Source organism: Balaenoptera physalus (genome assembly GCF_965194825.1).
Source record: "Balaenoptera physalus genome assembly, chromosome: 2".
NCBI lineage: Eukaryota > Metazoa > Chordata > Mammalia > Artiodactyla > Balaenopteridae > Balaenoptera > Balaenoptera physalus.
Genome location: NC_138883.1, coordinates 40,065,020 through 40,081,218, shown reverse-complemented (window position 1 = coordinate 40,081,218; position 16,199 = coordinate 40,065,020). Strand labels below are relative to the sequence as shown.

Sequence of the window (16,199 nt, the reverse complement as noted above, 5' to 3'; positions counted from 1 at the left end):
TATTTTATTTGCCCTTTTGTTTTTTCCCTTCAGAAGGAAATGCTTTCTGAATACCTTGTTAACTTTTTAAATAGAAGGTATTATTATTATTCCATGTCTGTAGAAGCTGTTTGGATACCCATTTATATAACACTAGAGAGTCATAGATGTTCAAGGCCTGGGGGCTTCGTATGGTATGATAACGTCAGTGAGTCCCCTGAATTCGGGGTGAGGGGTGTTCTTGTCTGTCGTTCAAGGAGAGTGAGGGGTTGAACAGGATGGGCACCAACATCTTACCCAGTATAACACCTAACCCAATATTACTTTCCTCCCCTCACCCTTCCCATCATCATCTTTACCCCCACCCCCAAGATTGGGTAGCCATACACCAAAAACTCAAAAGTCCTCCCAAATTTCACATAAGCATGGATAAAGAGCTGAGAACTTGCGTGTGAGAACACTCCCCACGGAGCACAGAGTCGGCGGGAGGAGGTGGGGTGGAGCACACAGTTTTTAGCCCAGTTTTCTACTTGAAAAAAATTCCCAAGTCATTAACCAGTGATCTTGACAACTGAAAATAACCATAGTATTCACCCCAAAATGTACAGCGGAAGACTATTTTTCTTGCTTGCCCTTTTGTCTCTCACGTCTCATCTTCGCTGTGAAGGTGTGTGTGTGTGTTAAATGCTCACACGTGCATGTTCCAAAAGCAAAACCATCCTCCCCTCCCCTCTCAGAGAACAGGTTATAAAAACTGGCAACATCCACAGAAGGTAGCACAGGAAAGATAAAGAAAGATACACACTCTTGTGTGAAAAACAGACCTAGACTTTCTAGATTGCTGACCTTAAAGGTGATTTTTTAATTTTTTTTTTTTTTACTTGCTTTTGGTATAAATACACGTTTTCTGTTGGCCACCACGTTACCGAGTTTCCTAAACTGGCACTGAATTATCCCAAAATGTGAATAATCATGACACAGACGAAAATGTATAGTTTGCTTAGAGCTTCTGCGGTTGCGCTGAGCTTTGGCCTCATCAGCTCCAGAAAGACTTGAGGGAGTCCTCGTGAGTCCCCAGAGCTTAGGAAGGTGATGCCCTCTGTCTCTGAGGTGAGCATTCCTTTGTGCTAAATCATCTCCGGTGAGAGATCACAAGGCGCCAGTGCTGACTTGGGTGAGGTCAACGCCCTTTTCTCCGGGCTCACACAGGTGGCCAGGTTAAATAAGTGCTGAAAGGAGTTTGGTGCATTCTCCTGGGTCACCTTTGTCAGTTCGGGAGGCATTGTAAACTTGGCCTCAGAAGGAGATTATAGCATGCTTTCGCTCCTAAGCTTTACAGAAATTAAACTGTGTGTTTGCACGTGGGCTTATCTGTCATCACACCTATCAGATTTCATCCTCTGTGCATTGTCTGCAGGAGTCTCGTTTGCCTCTGTGTACAGAGAAGGAACCACAAGTAATTTGGGGATCCTCTTTTAGCCCTGAGTGTGTCTCACGTCTGTTACCAGGCAATTGACCAGAGCAGCACTAAGCTTGATCCTCTGCATTTCCTACTCCCCTCCTGGCAAAGATTGGAATGCTCAAGGCAGCAGCCAAAGGTGGCCAGCCAGGAGGAGGCTGAGGAAGTGGAGGGAAAACTGGGACCAGGGTCATGCAGAGGATCCAGCTCTCCATCATTAGAGCCAATTTTTCAAAGAGTGTTAACGGGGAAAATCCAAAAGTAAGTTACTAAAAGGTCCTTTAAAAAGAGGATGGTTAACGTGAAGCCTGGCAGCCCTTGCCCTTTGCCGGGACTGGAGTTCCCATATGAGGAAATGGTGCTTCAGGCTTCTTACTGAAACTGACACCTTCAGAAATGGACCATTTATTCACAGATAGGCCAGGCTAGTGTTGGCAGAACACAGAAAAATACTGATCTTCCTAGAGGCTTCATTTTTGGCATTCTTTATCACTTTATTAAAGTTACTATTCTCAATTTCCTTCCCCCATTTCAGATTGTTTAGGACCTCTGTTCTTAGGAAACTTACATTTTATCTGTGGCTAGTAGTGTGAAGGATTTTATTTTTTAATGAAGTATTAATACCACATGGCTCTTTAATCTTCATATCTCAGACAGGACCATAAAGATGTCAGGTTTTGTAAAATGAGCATGGAAATCTTTTCTAGGTAGAGGTTTGCTAACCGACGTCTGCGGGTCAGAAGAGCTTTTTGTTTTAAGTTGGAAAAACTCTAAGGAACACGCTTAAAAACTCTAAGTAGCACACTTTGTTTTCTTTCCTTTGTCCCTTCCAGTGATCAACGAGCATTAAATTTTAGCAGGTGGTGGTTAGGTTTGGTTTAGACACCCAAGAAAATGTGTATCCAGGATAAAGAAGGGTGTTGGCCTGGGTTTCATCAGGAGGAAATAAAGACATTGTGTAGTATGCCTCTGGAGGATCCTTCTTTAGCACTTGCTTCCTTTCAATAGCTGCACTTTGGGGGATCACAGCTATCAGGCGAGCTTCCTTTTCCTTCAACACTTGGGGGTTATTGGAGAGCAGTGAAACCCTCACCATTAGTCAGAGATGCTCGGGACTGGTTTGCCAGGAATAAAACCATCTTGGCCAACAACACTGGCATTGGCACAAGGGCCCGACCTTGGGCTTCTGTCTCTGAGACTCACCTCTGATCTTTACCTTTTTTTAACCAGTGTTATCACATGACTTTAGTGACGCTACTGAGATGGCTTGGGTTTCAGGGGAAGCTATAATGAGTATAAAACACAGGCAAGGCAGAGTGTTAAGAATGTTGATAAGGAATAAGTGTATGCCCATGAAAAGGCTGCTGGATTCTAATCAGAGACAGGATGGAAAATATAGCCCGCAAACCTGCAACAGATTTTAGCACTATTCCTGCCCCAGTGCAGAAAGAGAAACAGTACAGGGCATTTTTGTACTTGTTTTCATTAGGAGGGAATAAAGTGCACTGTAGACTGTCTCTGGAGATATCTACCAGAATATTCTGATGTGGCTCAGGTAAGACATTGATCCACTGGTGTGTTCAAATATACCTACATACTCACCTGCCCACTCCTTCAGTAACTAGCTCCTGGAGATCAGCTTAAACATGTTTTATTTCATTTTTATAAAGCAAGTCCACTTCAGACCCAAGGAAAACATGACATCTTCAGCTGAGGGAGGTACAGTTATCTTCAAATTTTTTTCTCATTCCAAATAGAGAAGAAAGGATAAGACTGTAGACTCTTGATGTAGGCATAGACCCTGGAGGACATTGCTGTCGCCTCCCACCTGACCACAGATCGGTCATCCAGGGGGTTCTTTCAGTGTCTCCAATAAGGCAGTCCTGCTCCTCCCAGGAAAGCGCCTTCTCTCACTTAATGGCATTGAGTATTAGAAATTTTTGTTTTAATTTTCCTTATGACATCCTTACATACACTCCTTTAACTTCCACTCCCCATACTTATTTCTCCCATTTAGAACCACCTCTTCTGGCCAACAGCACTTCCATTATTTGAAACTATCAACAGTGTCATCTGTCTTTTCTTCTCCAGTATAAAGACCCCAGTTGTTGGAAATAAAACCAGGTGGTCAGAATGAAGGATTCCTTGGGTTCAAGACTATTCCTTTTCTCTCCCTTCTCTTAGCACCTGCTCTGGGTGTACATCTCCATCACTTCTCCCTCCATAGAGTCAGAGAAAGAAGAATGGCTTGTGGGCCAGCAAAGGAAGTACAACATAAGTAAACACACACAGTGCTGTGCATCTTTTTTTTTTTTTTAATTTATTTTTAATTTATTTTTATGGCCGTGTTGGGTCTTCGTTTCTGTGCGAGGGCTTTCTCTAGTTGCGGCAAGCGGGGGCCACTCTGCATCGCGGTGCGCGAGCCTCTCACTATCGCGGCCTCTCTTGTTGCGGAGCACAGGCTCCAGATGCGCAGGCTCAGTAATTGTGGCTCACAGGCCCAGCTGCTCTGCGGCATGTGGGATCTTCCCAGACCAGGGCTCGAACCCGTGTCCCCTGCATTGGCAGGCAGACTCTCAACCACTGTGCCACCAGGGAAGCCCCAGTGCTGTGCATTCTTATCCAGGTGATGTCCTGAGCGTCATCCCAGGATTGCTCCTGACCTGTCACTGCTCTTTCATCCAGAATCCAAATGAGAAGATTGGTAAACCTCAAAAGGAGGTTTAGCATAGTGACTGAGGGCAAAGGCTTCTAGTGTTAAATAGGCCTGGCTTCAAATCTCAGTTCCACCACTCCCAAACTGGGTGGCCTGGGGCAGGTTCCAGATGGGTCTGTTCCTCAGTTTCCCTTTTTTTAAAAAAAAATTTTATTGAAGTATAGTTGATTTACAATGTTGTGTTAGTTTTAGGTGTACAGCAAAGTGAATCAGCTATACATATACATATATCCACTCTTTTTTAGATTCTTTTCCCATGTAGGTCATTACAGAATACTGAGTAGAGTTCCCTGTGCTATACAGTAGGTCCTTATTAGTTATCTGTTTTCTATATAATAGTGTGTATATGACAATCCCAATCTCCCAATTTATCCCTCCCTAAAAAACTAACCATAAGTTAGGTTTTTACATCTGTGAGTCTATTTCTGTTTTGTAAATAAGTTCATTTCTATAATTTTTTTAGATTCCACATATAAGCAATATCATATGATATTTGTCTTTGTCTGGCTTACTTTACTCAGTATGACAATCTCCAGGTCCATCCATGTTGCTGCAAATGGCATTATTTTGTTCTTTTTTATGGCTGAGTAATATTCCATCTTCTTTATCCATTCCTCTGTCGATGGATATTTAGGTTGCTTCCATGAGCTGGCTATTGTGAACAGTGCTGCAATGAACATTAGGGTGCATGTATCTTCTCAAATTATGGTTTTCTCATGGTATATGCCCAGTAGGGGAATTGGGTCATATGGTAGCTCTAGTTTTAGGTTTTTAAGGAACCTCCATACTGTTCTCCATAGTAGCTGTATCAATTTACACTCCCACCAACAGTATATGAAGGTTCCCTTTTCTCCACACCCTCTCCAGCATTTATTGTTTGTAGATTTTTTGATGATGGCCATTCTGACTGGTGTGAGGTGATAGCTCATTGTAGTTTTGATTTCCATTTCTCTAATAATTAGCAGTGTTGAGCATCTTTTCATGTGCCTCTTGGCTATTTTTATGTTTTCTTTGGAGAAATGTGGCTGGCACAGGTGGTTCTCAGCTCTATGCCCACCACCGCAGCTGGCAGGAAGGGGTATGAGAGGAGAAGGTTGCTGACGAGTCTTCATAACAAGGTCAGACTCTACCTGTGATAGTGGCAAAACACAAAGATACAGGAGGCTGCAACATACACAAGCATGCATGTTATCCACCCCAGGGTGGCCTTCATGGCCGTGAACCATACTCTGTTCTGTGTCCTGTGTTCTTTCTCTGCACTCCCTCCTCAGGACTCTCTGTAGAGTCATCAAATTCCTTCTTCCTAACTAGGAACATCTCCCTGGAATACTGATGGGGATGTCCTACGGCATGCTTGCCAGCACTAACCGCTAACTCTCTGCCCTTTGGTCCGAAGTTGAATGAAAGGAAAAGGTCCTTTTGTTTGCCCAACAGCCAAATCCATCTGTTAAGTAGAAAATACAGTGTTCTCTCTCTCCTGGAAGAAAATCCCATTAGATTAATTGCCCTACTTATATAACTAGTCCTCTTCCTATGAAATCAGATTTTGAAAGAAAATATACTTTTAGTCATTGCCTACATTTGAATGAGTTTCAGAGTACATTTGGACCCTGTTATCTCTAGACACATTGTTAACACGGGGTGAGTTTGAACTCTATCCTCTGGAACATCTGAAAACTCAAAACCAAAGCCGCCTCAGGTGTAGCAGAGCCCACAAGACATGACAAGTGCTATAGCAGACCTCAGAATTACAGGAAAGTGTTCCACTGCACCCTTCACCCTGCATTCAGCACTTCCCTTCTGTTGTTAAAGCAGATACAACTGCACGTTAAAACCTGAGTATCATCTGTATTCTTATTTTCGATTGTCTTTAGAAATCTTTGCTGTCAGAAAAATTGTTTTTCCTGAGACCATCACTACCACCCCCCTGTTGGAGTCTGGGACTGTGAAGGCAGAAACAGACCTTGTTCCCTTTTCCTGGCTGCAAAGTATAAGAGAGAGAGACAGAGCCAGATAAGCCTCGGGGCCAAGGCTCACCTCAGATGTTCATCTCTCAGAGGCTTTTCAGTCCATGCCCCTGTCTTTAGGTAGGACGGGATGGCCCTCCAAGTGGTTTAACAAGATGCTTGCTGAAACTCACTAGCATTGGTTGAAGGCTTGCTCTTGTGCCAGGTATTTTACACTGATTATCTCATTTACGCATCATAATATTAGGATATACAGAAAAATCTCCATTTTATAGTTGAGGAAGCTGAGGTCCAGGGAAGTTAATACATTTGTCCAAAGTCACACGGCTCATCAATGGGAGAACTGGTATCCAAACACAGCAGTGAAGCTGCAGAGCCTAACCAGTTCCCCTCTGGGCCCTCCGTATCAGAGGAGCTCTTATATCCTTTATAATCCGTCCCTGGCTGGCAGGAGGCTTTGCAGGACATTCCTGTACAGACCTGGCCTACATTGCTTATGTTTCTTCAGGAAGGTGCCTGGCGGACTGCTTTCCCCTGTGGTCATGCCTTCTCTGCAGCCTTGAAGGAACTGTTCTTTCTCATTCTCTGGGCAGGTGTGCTTCTGATTCCTTCAGGATCCTCTAGAGAAATTCCACTTTCACGAGGGCCACAGGAGGAAGGGGAATATGAAACGAGTCCACACATTCTTGCCCCTGCTCTCCAGTTAGCTGGAGACTTATATTCGGGGTGGAATCAGATTTTCCACCCTGGCCTCCTCCCTCTTTGCGGCTTATAACGTGCTTTCATTGACCCTAGCAACCATTCTGCTTCCTTTAGTAAGTGTGTCCAGAATCTTCCATGGAGTCACTTTATTTTCCTCTTTGGCTGACTTCCCCATTGGGACCACAGTCGGGGAGAAGTTCAGTTGAGGCGAGGCAAGTTTTCAGTATGACCTTAGACACAGATGAGTGATGGCTCTAAACGCCATGGTTGTTAACTTGTTTGGCATTTGGGTCCCAGTAGGGGCATAAGCAAACAGAGGAAGTGCTCTGCAACGGGATCGTGCCGTCACCATCACAGCAGCAGGAACACGGTGTTTAAGGCGAGTCCTGGGCCTGGCCTAGGGCAGTGAACCCCTCCTGTCCTCAACCCCATACCCCTCCACTGACATGTCCTGTGAAAGATTCCAGGCCTGGGACTGATGTTCAGTGTTCCCTGAACTTCCCACCTCTGCATCTTTGGAGGGGGCAGGGGTTAGTCATAGAGGAGCTATATCCCTCCCCGCCCAGCCTTCCACGCCCTCAGCACCACCGATCACCCCTCCTCCTGCCCGGAATGGTCGCTGTGCTGGTTTCTGTTCCATGGTCTTCATCCTGCTCTGGCTTTCTCATGAGCTCCTGCTGCCACCCCGGCCTTCTTTCCACCCTATGCCAGGGCCCAGAGCCAGCACAGGCATGCGGGCAGCCAGCCAGGTATGAGGCCGAGGGGAGTGGTGGGACCAGGGGATCACATGCCCCAGCTAATGAGGCAGTCACTGCTCAACTCCAGGTCATTTTCACCAAGAAGAAGTGCAGGTCCAATGTTCCAGAATATTCCATCTTCCGAGAGAATTTGGAAAACTTGACTTTCATGAGTGTGATGTGACATTTGCTACCTTTTAAATGTTTGACAAGTAGTTAAAATTATTTTAAAAACACTCTATGTGGGCCAAATAAAATGTCTGTGGCCTGGAGCTGCTCTCAGTTCTATTCTCTCTCCCTCCACCTCTGCCTTCCCCGCACCCCAGCCTGCCCTCCCAGCATCAGCTCTCTCTCACCAAATGGTGATGGCCCTGGGTGTCAGACCTCTCACCCTGGCCTGCACCCCAGGCTTACAGGGCTAGTCAGCTCCTGGTGGATGTTTGCACATCTCAGATGCAAAGCTGAGCTCACCAACCTCCCAGATCTGTAAGACCTTGAGAAATGGTAGATGTTTTTGTTTTCATCCCTTTGACAAAAGTTACTACCGCTACTACTACTATACTTCTATTGACACTAATACTCCCAACAATAATCAGTTTCTGTTATCCTTTTCCGTCCCTCAACAGCTGGAGAGGACCCTGGGACCTGGCTGTCCTCCTGCCCCTTCCCCCCAGCTCCAGGCAGAGTGGAACGTGCTCATTTTTCTTCCACAAGCCCTCCAGGACCTGCTCCCCTCTTTTCCTTTCTACTAACTAGAAAATCTAGCTTCCAGACTTGTCGTGTCTTCTCGGCCGTCGTCTCAGCCTCCTAACTAGTCAGCCCCCTACCCACGAATCTCTTACCCCTCCGTTAGGGATTTATCCATCCCATCGTGGCTAGAGTCATCCCTGAATCACAGGGCAGCTCTCGTCATTCACCTCTTCGTACGCTTCTGTCGGGTCCTCCTGGCTGCCCCACGGTTCCTCGGCCGTCCTTTCACGCCAGCCCTACCACCCTACAGGCTCCCTCACCAACGTGGCCGGTGCTTGCCTACAGCCGTGCCAGCTGCATTCTCGGGCGTGACCGCCCTCTTCCTTCCTGGCTCTGTTAATTCTATGTATATGCCTCATGTCATCAACTGTCACCTCTTCTGGGAGGCCATCGCCTGCCCTCTCACCACCAGCCCCCAGTGCGATTTTCCCAGTCTCTCTCCGAAGCTCCCGCTGCACTTGGCTGTGTCTCTCTTCCTTTCGTCCAGCTGTGTTACAGATAAAGTGTGCTTGCCTCTGCCCCTTCTCTTGATCAGCTCCTTCATGGGGGGAGACACTGTCCTTGTCATCCGTGTACCCACCCCCTATGAGGCCTAGTGCACTGCCTTGCATAGACACCTGCAAACCCTTGTAAATTGAACTTTTTTTTATGTGGAGAATGAATATCTTGAGCCCTTTAGATACAGCCAAAGTTAAAACAAAACTGCGTGGTTATTCGAAAGGATTTATCAGAATTCTAAGCATAAGCTAGTGAAAAGGTTATTCTGCCCGACTCCATTCCCAGGGATGAAGTTTACAGAGGAGAGCAGCCACGATTTGGTCTCCTGTTCCTTGGGCAGTGCTTTTCCACAGTGCCCCTTGGAAGGTTGGCTTCTGTGCTGGGGCAGGGAAAAATGGGCAAAGTTGTTCAGACACCAGGGCTTCTGCCACCCTGGCATCAAGAGCCCCACACTGTTCCCCTTGCCCAGAAGAACAAGTTGTACTCACACATTCACAAGGTGTCCTCTGCTCGCACCGTTGGCAGGCCTGGGAGTTTCCCACAAGCCATCTGGGTCTGTTCTGCTGTCCTTGTAGCTTGCGTTTTTTGCAGCATTGTTTGTTTTTTGTTAATTAGCTCTTAGAATAGACACGGCTATTCCATCAGGGATCGTATCCCATTGACTTTCCTAATGAGAGAATCTACTCATTTCTTTTGTGTATTTATTTTCCCCTGCCTTTCTGAGTTGCACAGACTTATCTGGGGAGAGCCCACGCAGCATGAGCTCCTAGCTCTTTCAGAACGGAGTTGTTTTTGAGATATATTTCCTAAGTCAACGCTGATCACCGTGCGTGCCCAGAGTGCTAACTGCCGTGGAGCTCTGAAAGCTGCTTTTACTTTCGAGTTCCACGTCCAAATTCAGCACCACCAGGCCTTTCATTCCTTGTCTCTAGGAAAGAGGAGAAACCATTAAACCCCATCCGTGTCTTCCATTTTTACTAGCTCCCCTTGGAAGCTTTTTTAGCGTTTTATGAGGTCTGTCCTGTCAGATTGGCTTAGGGACTCTGGCAGCCTCCTCCCTCCACCTGATCGTGTTCACCTGAAGCAACCCAGGAGGTTTTGCAGCTTTGGACACCTGACATGGAAGGGCTGGTCACCTCCCAACCCTACCCTTTCTTGTGTGCACCTTCAAGATTTTTTCAAAAATACTGTGTAAATTCCACTCCAAAGCCATTTCTATGAACACACCATTACTTTTGTCTTGTGTTCATAAATCAGACTTGGAAAGATAACTTGATTTAAGTTTTTAAAAAGTTTTTATCCAAGGCAATTTTCTTTTGATAATGGGAAATTAGCTTATGTGTCTTTAAAATTGAAAATGACATTCTGGCCATGAAAAGTGAATTATCCTATACTGGTCTTTGGTCAGGATACGATCAGAATGCCTTTGTTGACCACTCTGTGAAAGGAGGGTTAGCCCAAAACATCTTGATAGGAGCCCAGCCGCGAGGAAGTTGCCCAATTGATATAAATACAGAGGATTTATATACACACATTCCTTGAATGTATGGCAGTGCTTTTAAATTTTGGACTATGTGGCAAGAGTCTCAGTCATGAAACATTTCAAAATGGAGGGGCAGGAGAGAAGGGAGCATCTCAAAGAAAAAAACTTTTCACTCAAAACTATGATATCTTTGTTGCAATAATAAAAGCGGCCAACTTTGTTTTTCCTGGAGCCCGAACACAGAACTTTAAGTTTTTCACCCTTGCGGCTTCTTCACACAGCTCTTCAGAAAAATGACTCTCATTCTTCTCTCTGTGGTCCTGTCAGAGAGTGGGAATCCTGGCCGGCTGGTTGGGTCTCTCAGAAGAATGGCACAGCTGTTCTGAAAAGTAGCCCCATTCATAAGATGCCGGCTGTCCACAACTGCAGTGCTGGAGAAAAGCACACTATTTTATAAAGCGTTTCTTTTCTTTAAAGAGGAAAAAAAATATACATGGTATTTACAGGAAAGAAAACCGGGCCCCTCGGTTTTATTTTAGTTGCCACGTCTGAAATGGAAGTGGGGAAGGCCATAAATACACATGAGCAATTTGCGCCTCATGTGTAAAGGAAAAGTGCACCTTTACGGGATGATTCATGGGGGCTGTGCCGCCTGTGATGGGAAAATCCAGCTGGTTAAGCAAGATCAGCCAGAAAGCCTCACATCGGCTCTTCTGCCAGAGCGAATGCCTACCGTCTTGTGACATACTTATTGTCTAGGATTGAATGATTGACTCTCTTTCTCCCCCTCTCAGTTCATGACCAAGAACCCCACTATGCGCTTGGGCAGCCCGAGTCAGGGTGGCGAGCATGCCATCTTGAGACATCCTTTCTTTAAGGAAATCGACTGGACCCAGCTGAACCGTCGCCAAGTAGAACCACCTTTCAGACCCAGAATTGTAAGTGTCCCAGACCACCTTAGTAGACCTTCTTCTTTCTTAAAATGTCTCAGTGTTTCACTGAGCAGCCAGATGGTCCACTGGGGAATGATCAGACTGGAAGTTCAGCCTGATGCTTTGCCAGGCACTTCACCCAGGAGGCGGCTGGGCTCCTTGCCCCCAAGGCAACGTCTCTCTGTGTGCCAGGGTTACTTCTCAAAAAGTTTTTACCTTTTGCTTGCCCTGGCCCCATCCTCTCTTAATTTAAAATTTCCTGGGGTCTAAGAGACCTTGAAACTTTCCAGGTTTCCCCAAAAGTGTTTGGTTGAGAAATTCATTGTTCCTAGCTGATTTCCTTACGCTCCTTAGTCAGGGTGCCTTTCCCAAGCCCCCCAAGAAAGTAGAGAGGCCGTGAAATGCTCCTCAAAGCCCTAAGCCTGGCTCCCTGGCTTGGAGAGCTCAGGTCTGTAACAGCTACTGCAGCACAGGGCTCAGGGCAGAACAGGCCGAGTCCTCTTTGACTAGGAAATACTGGGAGCACCTCACTAGGAAGTGAGGCAGCTGAGTGGGGTGGCATTCCTGAGGGCGGTCCAGCTCTCGGTCTGAGAGCTAAGCTCTTTCTCATGGGTGGGTCAAGAGAACCACAATGGGAAGGCAGAGAAGCTGGGCTGGCAGTACGTCAAGAGTTAGGGGGACGAGGGATGCTCAAAGGCAGAGAGAAAAATATCATTGACTCAAGGAAGAGAAGTAGGAGGCCTCACAATGGTAAAATTGATCTCTCCAGCATTAGTTTATAAAGATGGAAAATACACATTTCCAAGCGTCATTAGCTTAATCTGTAACAGCCTGCTAGGTTGAGACACAGAGACAAAGCCACTTCCTTTAATGGACATCCCCCTGCCAGCCCCTCTGGGAGGAGGGAAACCTTTGCCAGCAGGGCAGAATGAATCTGACTGTTGAGTAAAGTGAGAGGAATTTGTTCCCTAAACTCAGCATTTCCAAGAAGTCTTTCAAGAAAATCTCTTCAAGCATATAGATCTTTGTAAAACAGGAGGTGGGGCAAGCGTGAATTTGCTCAACCTCTGTTGGTTTATGTGCCTGTCCATTAGGCCTGCTGAGAAGTGGTACCTCAGTGAAATGGGGAGGGTGAACCAGCTGGCTGGGTCAGGTGAACAAATTAATTTTTTAGTTTCCCAACCTAAGGCTGGCCTGCTCAGCAAGATTTTTGTGGGGTTAGTGAATTGGTGGTTACCACATGCCCTAGTAATACACAATGCAGTAGAATTAGTGTAAAGCACTGTTTAACCAATTGTCATAACTGTGAATAACACTACCGAGAGAGTTGCAGGGCAGTCCTCCGAACTCATTGAAATGGGCTAAGTCCCACGGAAGATGACTAAATCTCAAGTGCATAGAATCTGAAATTTTCCCTGTTTCCTTTTTGACAGAAATCCCGAGAAGACGTCAGTAATTTTGACCCCGACTTCGTAAAGGAAGAACCAGTTTTAACTCCAATTGATGAGGGACATCTTCCTATGATTAACCAGGATGAGTTTAGAAACTTTTCCTTTGTCTCTCCAGAATTGCATCCATAGCCTTATGGGGAATGGGAGAGATGGTATGAGAATCAAAAGGGGATAGAGATTTTCCAGGAATTTCCTTTGTGGGGAACGCCTCAGCATCAGCCTTAGAACAAGAACCTTACCTTCAGGGAAGTGGAGAACTCTGTGAAGGACGGAACGTCAGGAGATCAACAACAGTATTTCAAGTCCTGAGGGAGCCACGGTCCTGGAAACAGTTGATACTGAAACGAGATTTCATGAAGAAATACACTGCTCAGCCTCTGAGTTTCCATAGCTACTTGGGGTTTGGGATATTAACAGGAGCCAAAAGGAGAAAAGGTGTGAAGAGTAAATCGGATCCTAGAACTTCTGAGCCAATCAGGCGTTTTACTTCAAGGGACAAACCTAGACTTTGTATGGAGTGCCGGGCTCTTCTGTAAGCCATTGAGCCCCGAATACTGGCCGACTTCTGCTAGAAGTCTGTAAATGCCAATGAAGAACTTGAAGAGAAGGAAAGGGATGGCTTCCAAATGGAACGATTTACTCTGAACAAAAAAGTGTGTCCATAAAGCTCAAAACTTAAAGCCCCATCCTGACAACAGATGGGCACCAAGGCAACTGCTACAGCTTATTCTTTTATCCTTACTTTCATTTAATAGATATTTATTGAGTGCCCAGTGAGACGGGGCCACAATACCCAGCAGTGTAAACAACAGATTTGCTTTCACCAAGCTTTCATCCTTAAGTTACGTGAATGGTGTTTGTTTGCATTCTGTGAAAGGCCTCTCCACGTTGCCTACATCATACTTTGCACATAACTTTTTTCACAGAAGGCAGCTCGATCCCCAACAGCAACTATCCACATAATCGGCAGGTTAATCAGCAGGTGAGCTCAGGTGCTCGCTGACTTGTGGAATCTCGTCGTGGGGGCAATGTGCCAATATTGCTCTGGACTCATCACTGAAGAATCGCACTCTGCTCGCTTCCATGACCAGACTTACGGCTTATACCTTAGCGATTTATTTAAATTATATTTTAAGAGACAAAGATGTTTGGTATGCATTTTAATAATTAATTAGAAATGGCTCTTGTAAGCAGGACATGTATCAAAGAAGGACCTTATAATATGTACCCATATATGCAGTTGGAGAATTTTATCTGGCTGAAATAAATGCATTTTGTAACAAAAGGGATTTCTCTTGTCTAGAAGGATTTGTCCCATTCCCCACTAGGAGAGGAGATATGTAATTAAAATAAGCTTTGAGCAGAATGGATAGAACTCTTGACTCAAAACAACTTCCTGAGAGCAAAGGTTGACATCACATTGTGTATGTCACTTAAATGAATGTGGCCTGTCTCTTCCTAACCACAACTTTCATTCTGAGTCAGGGTAATGACTGCTAAGTATTGCTGCCGCAGAGTAACCCTCAAACTCCTAGTAGCTAGACATAGTAATTGCTTATTTCTCATCCAGTGAGAGCAAGTTCAACGGCCCTCTTCCAACTCATAACTATGCCATCTGATAATGCAGCTTCCAAGATTGCCATAGCAAGGGAAGGGAGAGATGGAGGTGGTGCTTACTATTTAACTACGTCTCCTAGGAGGGACACGCATCACCTCTGCTCACACCAGATTGGCCAGAACATGGCCTCCCTCTAACTACAAACAGGACTGGGAATTACAGAGCAGCCAAGGGGTATCTGGGCAGAAGTGACCGTCTCTGTTGGGGATTCTTTTTTGCATCCCAACGTGGAAAATGACTTTCGAATGAAGAGAGTAGCTAGGAGCCGCCCTCTATGTTTAGCTCTTAGCAGTGCATAGATACTCTCACCCATGCAATTTTACTAGATCGTCCCAATATCCCTGTGAGGCAAGCAGCTCATTCTACCACTATTTCCGGTGTGAATACCATGGTACATTTTACACACGAGAACAAGAGAGGCTCTGAGAAGCTGAGTTAGTTGATTACCCAAAGGTTTCAGACTTGGTAAAGAGTGGATCCGGTCTAGAGTCTAAATCTTTGATGTTCTGATCCAACAGACTTCTGGAAAGGGAGGCTCATTCTGACTTGAGGACTTTTTTTGGCCTTTGTAGCGACTCTGCAGCTCTGAAGAGCAGTGGGGCTGATTAGCTACTGGATATGGTTTTACTCCACAGTGTAAAGAATCACAAAGAATAAAGCAGGCCTCCTGTGTTCATTTACAAAATCCATTATCACAGGCCTGCAGAGGACCCAAATATCTTCTAGACTCAGCAGCTTCCCTCGTCACAATCTATTCTCAAGCCTGCTACCTGGGTCCCCCAGTTCAGGTTCAGTCCATTCTTCTAAGATCATTCCAGACCTATCAGACAGATTATCCAACAGCCAAAGCCTGCAATGATGGGATTTCCAGCGCTTCATCCCCATCGCTCTTTTATATGTGAGGAGAGAGAGAGGAGGTACGTGATATTGACCTAAAACTCAGTCTCCGACTCCAGGGTTAGAGCTCTGTCTCACATCTTTCATCAGTTCTCCTAAACCTCACATCCCTTCTGAGAAGCACAAGGCCACAGGCCCACACTTCCTGAGGCGGGCTGGCCACAAGCCATTTACTTGATCAGCAGGTGCCGAGTCTGCTGGGGCTGCCCGGTTCCCTGAGCTCAGCAGGTACCATGGAGGTCAAGACGAGGTCACACTGACACTTCCCTCCCTCAAGACAATCTCGCCTCTTGGAACAGGAATCTTGAGAAATCCTCAGGCCTTATCACCCTACTCCCTCATCCCGACACCCATTTGTCCCTACTCTCCCAAACTATTCCACACCAATCTAAGTTAGACATGCAGCCTTGAGTATTTAAAAGGAGAATAAACTGTAAAGCGTTTGCTCTGACATGTTGATTATCCTTTGACTGCAGAAGGGGTTTTCACTTACTAATGGCTAACATTTATTGCACATTTACTATGTATGAAGCCCTGATGCAGACACTTTCAATGTATTTACTCATGCTATGCCCCAAGGGGTGGGTACTCTCATCTTCATTGTACAACTGGGGAAACTGAGGTATTAAGAGAGATTAAGTAACTTGTTTAAAGTCACACAAGTGAAGCAGTAGGGTCAGGATTGGGACGAGGCAGTTTAACTCCTGAGTCCCTAGTTTTAGCCCAATTTGTTGAAATTCCTCTATTAAGGCCAATTTTATTTTTCCCACTTTTGTAAGGTATTGAGAACAATAAAAAGGGTGTAAACCAGATTTAGCAGAAAGCACTAGATAAACTGCCAGCTGGGCAGGATGGTATTACTCAGCCTGTCTGCAGAACCATTTACCAGCAGTGAAACTGTGTGATTTGCATGTCAAGGGCCTGGAGCTGCTCACCGCCCCCCTTAAAGGAACTGGGGCAGGCCAGAATGATGCAATCAGGACTTGGACCGCCCCGAGGAAGAGGAAACA

General features: G+C 45.7%; 1 protein-coding gene and 1 pseudogene across 2 annotated transcripts in view; one reads left to right on the top strand and one right to left on the bottom strand.

The window, feature by feature from the left end:
• PRKCH (protein kinase C eta) overlaps positions 1-13,963 on the top strand; it is a 221,605-nt gene extending 207,642 nt beyond the window's left edge. Inside the window, exons 13-14 of the mRNA XM_082450419.1 lie at positions 11,086-11,229; positions 12,657-13,963. Of these exons, the coding sequence (XP_082306545.1) occupies positions 11,086-11,229; positions 12,657-12,803 (291 nt within the window). The 3' untranslated portion in view covers positions 12,804-13,963. The remainder of the gene's footprint in view (positions 1-11,085; positions 11,230-12,656) is intronic.
• The window catches only part of LOC309655336 (putative E3 ubiquitin-protein ligase TRIML2 pseudogene), a 396,542-nt pseudogene that overhangs the window by 278,218 nt on the left and 102,125 nt on the right, over positions 1-16,199 (bottom strand). The gene's annotated exons all lie outside the window — the stretch shown is intronic.